Source organism: Bactrocera latifrons, unplaced genomic scaffold (genome assembly GCF_001853355.1).
Source record: "Bactrocera latifrons isolate USDA-ARS-PBARC rearing strain unplaced genomic scaffold, ASM185335v1 scaffold_76, whole genome shotgun sequence".
Lineage (NCBI taxonomy): Eukaryota > Metazoa > Arthropoda > Insecta > Diptera > Tephritidae > Bactrocera > Bactrocera latifrons.
This window is the reverse complement of record NW_017537445.1, coordinates 1,245,634-1,258,169: the sequence shown is the minus strand read 5'-3', so window position 1 is coordinate 1,258,169 and position 12,536 is coordinate 1,245,634. Positions and strand designations below refer to the sequence as shown.

Genomic DNA, 12,536 nt, shown 5'->3' with positions numbered 1-12,536 from the left:
ACATCCGGATTTCAACTCTACTCGTCACCCTGATCACTTTGGTATATATAACCCTATATCTGACTCTTTTAGTTTTAGGACTGACAAACAACCGTTATGTGAACAAAACTATAATACTCTCTTTAGCAACTTTGTTGCGAGAGTATAAAAATGTATTGGTTGCTTGGACCTAAGTCTAAACTTAGTTTACAAAACAAAATTCTTATCTATAAAACTATGTTGAAACCCGCATGGGCTTATGGCATTCAGAACTCGCCATTAATCGAAATGGTATAAACTGCCATAACTAAGCACCGAATTAAGATAGAGAACTGAACTTTGGCACAGAGGATTGCAGTAATAAGGGGCACCTGTGGGATATAGATTTTAAAAAAATGGAGGGGGCCCTCTATTTGGCTTAATGCATATAGCATATCTCCTAAAACACTAAAGCTACAAAAACCAAATTTGAAATCGGAAGATAACACCGCGCATTCCGCATATAACGGTACTGTTAGAATTGCGATAAATTAATAACCAAATACGCCAGAAGCATTAAATTTAACCACTGAGATGGTATGAGAGAGCTTTATGGGAGCTGATGTGAAAATTGAACCATGGGACTGGCACCGCCCACTTTTTGGTGAAATCCCATATCTCGGGACCAGATCAACCGATTTTTTTTTTAATTTAGTACGTAGCATTTCTCTTATATTCTTAAGTCACACTGTGAAAATGAATGAATTCGGACTAAAATCATGCCTACTTCCCAAATGGAACAATTTTAGATTCCATTTGATTCGTTCAGTTTACAGTACACAAATCAACACGCAATTAACATAAAGGGACACAACTTTGCACTGATAATGTGTTTGGCACGTGACACATTATGACCAAAAATTGTTTAAATCCAATGAAAACTGTTTAAGTATCTATGTTCTGAATATTTAGACTCCGGTACGTATAGTTGACTTTAGTGTATAAATGTGTGTCAATGTGTGATATTAAAATTAAGGGATAATTTTTCTCTTATAATAGTATATCTGTATGTCAAAAATGTTCAATTGGACCAACACTTCTCTTAGCCCCCATATACCTAATATAAAGATTTTACAACTTCCTGGTGACTTTATTATGCATATATCGGCCAAGATTTGAGTTACCTTAATGAAACAGAACTTGTTTTAMAGTCAAGAGAGGATTTTACTTCTCAATTGCCTACTCAGTCCGAAGTAGCACCGTTTGGCAAGAGCGTTTGATTTCGAGGCTGACATTGCTGTTGTTGTTATTGCTGGTTCCAAGATAGACGAAATTATCTACGACTTCAAAGTTATGACTGTCAACAGTGACGTGAGAGCCAAATCGCGAGTGCGACAACTGTTTGTTTGATGACAGGAGATATTTCGTCTTGCCCACGTTCACTGCCAGACCCATTTTTTTGCCTCCCTGTCTGGAGAAAGCCGAACTAACGGCGCGGGTGTTGAGACTAATGATATCTGAACATTGTATCTACCGATTAAATTCTGGATCTCGAATTATTTTCTCCAGTAGCAGATTGCAGAAGTCGCACGACAAAGAGTCGCCTTGTCTGAAACCTCGTTTGGTATCAAACGGCTCGGAGAGGTCCTTCCCGATCCTGATCCTAGTATTGACGTCAGTTTACATAGCCGTAATAGTTTTGGGGGGATACCAGATTCAGACGTCGCGGCATAAAGGCAGCTCATTTTTTTGCTGTGAAAAGAAGCTTTGAAATCGACTAAGAGGTGGTGTGTATCGATTCTCTTCTCACGGGTCTTTTCCGAGATTTGCTGCATGATGAATATCTGGTCGGTTGTTGATTTTCCTGGTCTAAAGCCACACTGATAAAGTCCAATCAGTTTATTGACGGTGGGCTTTAACCTTTCACACAATACTCTCGATAGAACCTTATATGCGATGTTAAGGAGACTTATACCACGGTTGCTGGCGCACATTGTGGGGCCTCCCTGTTTGTGGATTGGGCAGAGCACACTTAAATTCAAATAGTTGAGCATGCTTTCGTCCTACCATATTTTACAAAGAAGCTGATGCATGCTCCTTATCAGTACTTCGCCGCGGTTTTTGAATAACTCGGCCGGCAATCCATCGGCCTCTTCGCTTTGTTGTTCTTCAGACGGGTAATTGTTATTCGAACTTCTTGCATGCTCTGAGCATCGGTTACTAGATCACCTTTGGGGGTTCTACAAGAGTAGTCTACGGTCTTAAAACCTTCTGTTAGTCGCCGTTTACTTTGCGTAGAATTTTCGAGCGTTTCTCAGGTCAGCCAGCTTGTCAAGCTCCTCATACTCACGAGTTTTGGTCTCTCTCTTTTCCTGTCTACAAAAGCGTCTCGCTTCCATCTTTAACCCTCAGTACTTGTACCACGGCACTCCTGATTGTACCACCTTTTTTGTTTTTGTATTTTCCGAACACCAATGGTGTCGTTTGCAGCTGTACGTAATCAGCTTGACATGCCGTCCCATAGGTCCCTTATACCGAGTTGCTGATGGGTGCTCTCAGAGAGCTGAAGTGCAAGCCGACTAGAAAAACGTTCGGCTATCTGTTGTGATTGCAGCATCTCGATGTCGGACTTTCCCGGTGTTTATTGAAGTGCGTTTTTTGTTGCACAGAAGCGGGCGTTTACAACAAGGTGCAACAAGATATTGGCCCGAGTCGATGTGAGGACCTCGGAGCGTACGCATGTCTAAACACTGGAGACGTATATTTCGCCTATCACCACATGACCGATCAGGTTGGTGGCTTTTCGATCCGGAGCCAGCCATGAATTTGATGAATTTTTCTACGCTGGAATCTAGTACTACAGATGATCATATTTCGGGCCCCGGCGAAGTCGATCAGCCTCAACCCATTTGAGGTTGTCTTCTGGTGGAGGCTGAATTTACAGACTGTTGTGCCAAAGATACCAGTTAACCGGATTTCAACTTTTCTCGTCACCCTGATAATTTATATGTTCTGCAAAGTCGTGGTGCATTATTTTGTTTTCAAATCAATAGTATTCGATGAGCAGGCTATATAAGGAATTTTTTAGTTGTTTTTCTGAAAAAAAATCCGTCAAGTAGTTTCGGAGCCTTTTCAATTTTAATAGACAAACAGTTAAATATTTCCTCTTTATAATAGCGGTATAGATTAACAATTTTACATTTTTTTTTTATTATAAAAATATTTCGCAGTTTTTTGATTTATATGATTTAGCATGCTTTTAGGCTGTCTTTAACAGAACACGACAACAATTCTAATTCTTTTCGTTCTCAAATGGGTGATGTGGATGTCCTTTGGCACTGTTAAAAAAAAAAAAGTTTATACGCATTAAAATATAGTATGTATATTGACTTACTTTTGCATCAGATTGTAACGTCCATTAAAATTTAGACCGTTAATTTCGAACATTTCTGCATCAGTTAGTTCGAAATTACACACATCGAGATTATCGGCCATATGTTCACGCTTTGTGGACATCGTTATTGCTGCATTACCACGTTGTACCTGATACCGGAGCAATATGAGTGCAGGTGCCCGCTGATATTTTTGCGCTAACTCCACAATTAACGGATGTTGCAAAAGCTTATGTGTGCCTGGCTTGTCGTAGGGCGAGTGTGGCGAGCCTAATGGACTATATGCTGTTATTACAATATTGTATTTACTGCAGAAATCCATTAATTTGTTTTGATTTAAATATGGGTGACATTCCACTTGCAAATTGGCGGGCTTTATACGCGCCACGTCCAGGACTCTTTGTAGTTGTTCAATATTGAAATTGGACACCCCAATCGATCTGCACAAACCTTGGTCTACTAACGTTTCCATTGCGCACCATGTATCCACATAATCAATGTCTGAGAATACTGTGTTACCATCTTTGTCTTTTGGATAGTTTTCGTCGCTATCCGCAAATCCGGTGGGCCAGTGTATGAGATAATTATCGAAGTAAGTGATTTTTAATAAATTCAAAGCATTCTGGCATACCGCAACCACTAATTTTGGATCGTGTTTTGTGTTCCACAACTTTCCAGTGATGAATAGATCCTTACTAATGATAAGAAATATCACAATAGTCTAGTCAATACTAAAAAATAATCATGATATTTATCTAAGTTTACCGCGCCACTACACCCTCTTTGATTTTCTCCTCAATTGCTAGGCCAACCTCTTTTTGATTGCCATAAATGTCGGCGCAATCGATGTGCCGGTAGCCGACATCGAGGGCCTCTTTCACCAAACGCGTCACATCATTCGCTGGCATCTAAACAAATGTATATGTATATACATACATATGTACATAAACGAAAACTTTGAAAGTAAAATAAAAACAATGACATTGAAAATCCGCTTGAAGCTTTTTCCTTGCAACAGGCTATTGCAATTCAATGTCACATGTAAAAGCTCCAATGCAGTGTCATGCTTGCACAAATAGCAAACATATGCACATTTGCATGCGCTCTATTGTGAAAACGCAAAAAAAAAGTTTTAAACAAATTTTCAAACATTAATTGGACATTTTTTACATAATATTTATAACATCACTTACGCGCCAAGTGCCAAATCCAATAATAGGCATTTCTACGTCATTGTTTAACTTTGTTGTTGGTATCGGCATTTTCAGAGATTCGTTTTTTGATTTTTTGCTTAAAAATAGCAAATTGGTTTGGTTTGCTAGGAGACGTCGGAACGGCGCTCTTTTCACGACTATTTTCTTACAAAAAGTTGCAAAACAACTTAAAGCAAAGTCAAAATGTGTTTTCGAGAGCTTTTTGCTGCTGATGAACATCACTCAATACTCGTTAGCTTTCCAATTAAAAATTTTGTTTTCATCAATAAAGCAAAGCTTTTATTGAAAGTGTGGAATATTTGAATTGTTTTTAATTTTGTACGCTTTTAAATATATATGTATATGTGCATACCATAAAAATTAGATGCCTTATTTATTTTTTTTTTCCAATATTATATTATTTATTAATTATTTTTTTGTGTGACATATGTATGTATATAATTTTCTATTTCCTGTCAAGAGAGTTACCAGCGGAAGTGATATTCTAAAAGGAAACTATTGGAAAAATTTAAACATTTGAAAAAGCATTTAGAGTTTATGGTTTTATTTGATAGATCATTGATACCAATAATACACTTATTAACTATAATAGCGATTAATATAAAAAATCTATAAAGAAAGTAACAAATACTAAGATATCCTGTAAATAACCTGAAACCCGATTATTAGAATATTATTAGAATAATCGGGTTGTAACCGTTCGTATTAACCGATTAATACTATTCGAAGAGTAGTACTGCTCGACTGTTCGATTAGTTGCTCTGCAGCGAGTATTTGAATAAGTAAAAATTGTTTGAAATCCAAGCAGCATTTGATTTTTGCTTATTTAAAAAATTTGTGGGAAATTTTCTTAACAAAAAAAAAAAAAAATAATAATAATAATAAATAAATAAAAAATAAAAAAAATTTTGTAAATGACAATTTTGAAAGTACTGATATGCACTTTTTATTTACTTTATTACAAAATAGTCGACGACATAAAATTATCCGAATACTGTAAGCCGAATATTACCAAGAGCTCTATAATATAACCTGATCAGAGTAAAAAGAAACAGTTATATTGCTTGTGGTATAATTCTCATCAAGAAATAACGCTATGTATAAAGGTAGCAGGATTCCTGAGCACTCAGCAGTAATCTGCAAAATTTAGTGTGTGAAAACGTATAATATATTTTTAATTAATATTATATATTGTACATTTGATATCACTGTAATTGTCAATTTAAATTTCTCTTAATTTCTTAAAAAAAATTTATAACCTATTATATTTTAGTATAAAATCGTTTGTTCATAAATTTAATGTAACTTCGGAATGGCAGCTCTACGCTTTTGACATTGTGCATATTACATAAGTATGTATATATGTATATATAGTTATGTTGTGCTGTCAATAATTTGTCAAAATAGTTTTGCAGAAATTGAAATAAAGTGTTGGCAACGTTGTGGATTTGCCTGCGCTGTTGTTGGGAAGTTTTCGAGCCATTGCTGTTGTAAGAGCAAGTATTTGGGAAAATATATAGCAGGAAAAACTAATAAGAGTTGGTAATATAAGATTGTGCATATTGCACTAGAGAAATATAAAATAGAATGTTTATTAAGAAATATAAAATACAATCACACGTGTTGTCGACAGCACATTACTAGTTTACATGATTTGTTAGTGGCTAAATTAGTGCGCTCTTTGACACCCCCAGAAGTAAAATCAATAACCTGTGCATTTATGCACTGTTTACTATAATGTGCCATAACCTTTTAATTATATGCATATCTGAATTTTTATCCATTGCAGTTGGTACGTGTCAACAATAACAACAACAAACATTGGAAATTCTGCTATCAAAAGTTTGTTTAGCCAAATCAGCGGTAGGTCAGGCACACATATACAATAACAAATTATAAATTGATTACATATGATGTATTAAAGGTGCAGACACGTCGCTCCCAAATCATCCCGTCACCTTAAACGTTGAGCTTGGTATTGTTTTGCACAATTTCTGCGTGCATCAATTTTAATTGAATTGAATTGTACCTGAATGCATGTACATATAACCATATACTATTCTTATACATAACTCTTAACGTCAGGCAGTGTGTATGTGACTACAACAAACAATATCAACTTTAAACAATTGATTTATCGTAAAAGAAAGATAACGCACAACACACGTGTAGACACAATATTGAGGTGTACAATCGACGACGTGTGGAAGGAAAACAATTGTGTTTGTTAGTGTCAGGATATTTTCTAATCACACTTTTGCTTGTATCAACTGTTGGTTGGCTATTATTGTGGTTAAACGAAAGCAACAACATGTCGATTGCGCCAGTGATAATTGAGGCAACCGCCAAACATACGTCAACCGTAAGTCAATTGCATAGTTGCGAAAATTCTTATATGTATATGTATTTACATATTTTTGCATTATCTAACTATTTTTCAATGTGTCTAAATGTTTCGGACCTTACAGCTCATCTTCATGCACGGCTTAGGTGATACTGGGTATGTATTACATACTATGTAAATAACGATAAAACAAAATTTTACTTATAAGTTTTGCTTTTGTGTGTATGCATTTATATTAGGGTTATTTACCAGATAAATTTTTTTGTTTGCAAACGCTCTGAAACGGCTACTTCGAAACGTTGATATGCTTTTTTATGAAAAAATGTTAAATAACCATTGGATATTAACAGACACCCTATTGTACACGTACAGTGTATCAATTCAAGACCAATGTATTACACTTTTTATGGTTGTTACGTAAAGCGGGAAGTTATTTTTTGTTTTTGTTTAGAAACATGAGTTAATGAATGCATGAAATATGTTAACCCTGTATACCTAAAAACTACTTATAATTTTTTATTATTCTGTTAATCGCATATTCACTATATTTTTATGTAAGCATCAAAGAAAAAGAAAAAGTATTGTAAGTTGCGTACTAAGTGATCTTATCAGTGCAGTTTTATTAAATCAAAATTCATGGGCTGTCTGGTTTATTATTCATTTAAAGCAAGACCCAGAACGTGTCATTAATAATTGAATGAATATGTAATTAGTAACTGTTAGCGGAAAACACTTTTCTACCCTGAACAGGGTATGTAAACATACATATATAGCTTGTAACACACGGAAGGAAATGTCGGAGGTAATGTGTATATATCTATATATAGTTACATGTTCAGCGTCACGAGCTGAGTTGATTTAATCACTGTATATACGAGCACTAGTCCTCTGTTTTTTAAGATATCGCTCTGAAATATTGCAATTGTATATATGCAAGAATTCGCTACAATCAACCTGGGCCCAGTTTTCTCTGTGCGGTCTGAATATATTGATGTAATACTAAATTAATTGAGGGGTTAGGGGTAGTTAGAAGCACGAAAAATGACAATTTTCAGTACCGTTCCCCCGACAGTCGGGTCTACGAAAACCGGAACGGACCCGGATTTTTATCCGGCCAATCACTGTTAACTCGGCAGAATTCTGCCGTTACAACAACAACAACAACAATTTTCAGTATTTTTTTTTGCATTAAATCGTTTTATTTTACAAACTTGAAGTCACGAAAATTTCAAAAAAAAAAAAATGTAGATTTAAATATTTAGTTGTTTGTGTTGACTCTGTTACAAAAAGATACTCGCGGTGACAACCATAAATCCTTGGAGATTATTTTTAAATCAATCGGACAAAAAATAGTTTTATAAACAGATAATTCTGGGCCTGATCGAAGGATTTTTGGTTTTTTCAAAAATTAACAAAATGGCGGCCTCGGGAATTTTTTTTTTTCTAAATTTTTGGGAAAATTCAACAGTTAATTGGTCTTATAAAATCGAAATTATTGAAAAAAAAAATCCTTCGATCAGGCCGGAGTTTATTATGTATTATAAAAGCTGTATAAATTTCATTAAAACTTACTGAGCGGTTTTCGAGTTACAGTTGTCACCAGTTCAAAAAACATGGTTTTGAGAAAACCGCGTTTAAAGTTTCCCACTGGCGCCCGAGCTCCCTTTGTTATTTGTATAACTAACTCAAACACTAATTACCGGATTAACATGAAATTTTCAGAGAATATTTTTAAGATATTACACTTGGCGCAAATGCAAAAAAAGAAAAATGAATATTTTGAAAATTCTGACTACCCCTAACCCTTTAAGAATATCAGGGGTGTTGTGGAGTCTGATAGTTGTCGGAATCAGAATTGAAACCGATCAAAAAGAGTAGTAAGTGTCATGAACTCAGGGGCCCTATTCTGTATCTCGATTCGTAAATGTATTCTATTCGAAATTCGGAGCTACTTTATAATTATCCGAAAGTTGCACCACCCTGTGCCAGAATATATACGTACAATTTTCGTTTTTGCTTTCTACAACTCAAAAGCTAACGAATATTTGATTCGAAAACTAGCTTAAAAATCCGAAAATCGAGTTACAAAATAAAAAAAATTCGAATTCGACTAAATTTTTTTTCGAATCGAGTTACAGAATAGGCCCCCAGATATTATTGGTTTGAAATTCGAAACAGAATTTGTATCGCTTTTGGTTGACACGGTATCCAATTTTATTGGTTTTGCTATCAGAAACAAAGCAAGAAGATAGTCGCTCACAAGTTTGAAATGTAGTTAAGAAATCCAGTTATTTTATTATTTCGAATTAATTTATGTTTATTTCCATAGGGGAAAACAAAAGTATAAAGCACGAAATGTCTTAGTTATTGAAAATTATTTGGAAAAAAATCCTGATATTTAAATATATTAGATTTACAAATCGTAATAAACGTAATTTAACACCCAAATGCGTCTTTATTCATTCGATAAATGTTACCTCTTAAAGTCTTTCTTTAATTCGGAATGATTTAAAAACTTTAATAGGATTACCTCCAAATGTATTCAATTGCAAGTTTTGTCACATTAGTAAACAGCTCATTCGAATATTGGTTTTACGTATATTCGAAAAGACGAAAATCCAAACAGATTCTGTGACAATTCGGTCTTGGATTCCACAACACTTCTGTATATGTATGTATATATACGGTATGCATGAACAGGCATTTAAATTGAATTAATTTATAATCACAAATTAAATGATTTTTCTATCAACAACTATTTTATTTCTGTTTTTACTTTAATTTTCCTTGCATACCTGCAGCCATGGATGGAGTTCAGCGTTGGCGACAATACGTCCGCCCAGCATGAAAGTAATCTGTCCAACAGCACCCACAATGCCGGTGTCACTGAATGCCGGCTTTCGTATGCCTTCTTGGTTTGATTTACGTACGCTCGATATATCGGGTCCCGAAGATGAGGAGGGCATCAAAAGTGCTGCTCAAAATATAAAAAGTATGATTGATGACGAAGTCACCAAAGGTATAGCATCGAATCGTATTGTGCTGGGTGGTTTCTCACAGGGTGGTGCATTAGCATTGTATACAGCGCTGACATACAATCAACCGCTGGCTGGTGTTGTGGCGCTATCCTGTTGGTTGCCATTGCACAAGCAATTTCCAGGCATAAAAACCAACTCCGACGAAATACCAGTAAGTACCAGTGAAATAAATTTATTTAACATATGTTTTATTGTTTATATTTGTAGGTTTTTCAGGCACATGGTGACTTCGATCCTGTTGTACCATACAAGTTTGGTCAATTAAGCGCTAGTTTATTAAAGACATTTATGAAGAAAGTTACATTTAAGACATACAATGGGCTATCACATTCCTCATCGGATGACGAAATGGATGATGTGCGGGTAATGCAAATTTTATGCGCATAAAACTATATATAATATATTTAATAAACAAAATAATAATCTAAATATTTTTTTATTATCTGATTTTAGGATGTACTGGCCTCTTGGGTAAATTAAATTGCAAAATAATTAAAATACAATACACTAGTAAACAAAATGAACATACATATAATTAGTGTGCATAGTTAAGCGCGTACGTATTACTCATAAACTTAAAAATCTATATTTTTAGCGCTAAAACCGAAATACAAAAAAGAAATAATAATCTGGCTAGAACATTATAAGTACAGACTTATGTATTAGATAAAACGTTGTTTAGAAGCCAGATTAGCAAAAAAAATATATCGTATGTGACAGTTTTGCCAAAATTACAAAAAAACAAAAAATTCAAACGGTTACTTAAGTCAGAAAGCAAGGACTTATCGCAATAATCTGTTAAGCACCTACAATTTTGATTTTTTTGCAATATTTGAGTTACATTAATTACAACGAAAGTACACTATTTAATGAACGTAACCACAATAAATTAATCAATTGTTTAAAAAGTAAAATATATTAAGTTCCTTTTTTGATTGTAAACAAAATTACGAATTGAACATTAATATATTATTCTTTTTGTCTGTCAATAAAGATTTTACCAACTAAAACAAAATATAAGTTGATTGTTTGAAAAATAGATAAAATAAAAACACAAAAATTCTGTTTTTGCTATGATTGTTATCTAAAAAAATATTGTGAGGTATATTTGGTCAAGTGTATTTATTGTTTTTTCCACCTGCTACCTGTAACTGACAGCTGTAGGCTTAAGTTGAAAATTAAAAAAATTAAAACAATTAGAAAACTAAATAGTTTGATGCTGAGTTGAGAGCCATTGATCGGTTATTTAATCGAATATGTATCGATAATGTAATAATCGTGTGAATTTTTCTTCAGTTTTTATTGAATTTTTGATACTACGTATTGCATTGTAGGAATAAATGAAATGTTTTGTATTATATAATTCCAGGTGTTGTTGTAGGTACTTGCCAACGATCTGGTTGGCAAGTTTTAGGTGTTGAGGTTGCTTGACAGGGGGAACTGTTCAAAATATTTTTTTGGTGTTTTTCGATAGCGTGTCTTGTATCTTAAATTCGACTATAGGGAGTCTCTATATATCAGTTAAAAAATCCAATTAAAATCTATTTTGTGTTTTACATAAATAAAATTAGACTTTTAACATAAACAGTAGGTAGTTGGTGACGGTCTGGTTCACAGCAGTTTGTTTTTACTGATGAAGCTGCTCGACAGCAAAACTTAAATCAAATTTGTTTGGAAATCTTATTGTTACTTAAATTCGAATTTACAGCCTCCCTAGTTGTAAAACCTCGTTAAAATAATAAAAGAAAATAAACAGATTTCTCGCAGCCGAAAACGTTCAAATGGTTTTGGAATTAAGATATAGTGATGAAGCATATAACATTTTAGTTTCATGCATTCCCCAGTTCCCTTAGCGTAAAATTATATATTTATAGTTTCAACATATGAACACGGACACGGACATTATTATTTTATCGCACGACCTTATCGTTATTTTTTGAAATGTTTTGATTATGCTTATGAAAATCAAACCGTTTTTCGATCAGAAAGCGTTAAAATAAAGAATTCAAATACTATTGTATAAATGTAAATATATGTAAATTCAAATGCGTAAAAAATTTTATATTTCTTTCCTGTTTTCATATAAGCATTTTAATTTTGTATGTAGCTTCAAACATTTTGTTTTATTTGTAACCTATTTTGTTCATAGTCCTACTTAATGTTGTCACATTAGTTTCGTTTGTTGTTCATTTTGAGTACATCACTTTTATCTTCATGTGTATTTGCAGAGTGGTGACAGTAGAAAAAGTGATACCTCAACGGTGGATGTTAGCGGAAATGCCACAGCTCAATGCTGTCTAATATCATAGTAGCAAATCTGTGATTTTCTTTGAAGAATTATGTGATGATAATGTTGATGATGAGTATGAGGCACAAACAAAAACACATTTTTATTAATGCAACAAAACTGCAACTCGTAAACTCATAAACATGAAACTAATAGCTAACGTGAAAATATAATAAACGTGAAAACTTTAATTTAAGATACATATATAACAAAGCAGCAACTCAAACAACTCAAAAATACATTTTTTTGCAAATAGTTTATTCAAAGTAATGAATGAATTAATAATTTTCCAAACGAATTCGG

General features: G+C 33.9%; 2 protein-coding genes across 7 annotated transcripts; one reads left to right on the top strand and one right to left on the bottom strand.

The window, feature by feature from the left end:
• Nucleotides 1-3,189: 3,189 nt before the first annotated feature.
• Nucleotides 3,190-4,820, bottom strand: LOC108976401 (aldose reductase-like). The gene is made up of 4 exons (XM_018945467.1): nucleotides 4,544-4,820; nucleotides 4,116-4,258; nucleotides 3,353-4,045; nucleotides 3,190-3,296 (listed from the first exon to the last, which is right to left on the bottom strand). Exons 1-4 carry the CDS (start codon nucleotides 4,781-4,783, stop codon nucleotides 3,251-3,253), a joined length of 1,122 nt encoding a protein of 373 aa, XP_018801012.1. The 5' UTR covers nucleotides 4,784-4,820; the 3' UTR covers nucleotides 3,190-3,250.
• A 1,151-nt stretch (nucleotides 4,821-5,971) lies between these two features.
• Nucleotides 5,972-12,488, top strand: LOC108976422 (acyl-protein thioesterase 1). 6 transcript variants are annotated; one of them, XM_018945512.1, is made up of 8 exons: nucleotides 5,972-6,102; nucleotides 6,354-6,427; nucleotides 6,489-6,926; nucleotides 7,033-7,064; nucleotides 9,710-10,097; nucleotides 10,154-10,309; nucleotides 10,400-10,417; nucleotides 12,175-12,488. In XM_018945512.1, the coding sequence occupies exons 3-8, from the start codon at nucleotides 6,876-6,878 to the stop codon at nucleotides 12,253-12,255; spliced, it is 726 nt and encodes a 241-aa protein (XP_018801057.1). In that variant the 5' UTR covers nucleotides 5,972-6,102; nucleotides 6,354-6,427; nucleotides 6,489-6,875; the 3' UTR covers nucleotides 12,256-12,488. The 6 variants fall into 6 exon arrangements, 5 of the variants coding, with proteins under 5 accessions (XP_018801057.1, XP_018801056.1, XP_018801058.1 ...); XM_018945511.1 differs by having other exon boundaries at nucleotides 5,972-6,106; XM_018945513.1 differs by having other exon boundaries at nucleotides 5,972-6,106; nucleotides 6,354-6,431.
• The last annotated feature ends 48 nt before the right edge of the window (nucleotides 12,489-12,536 follow it).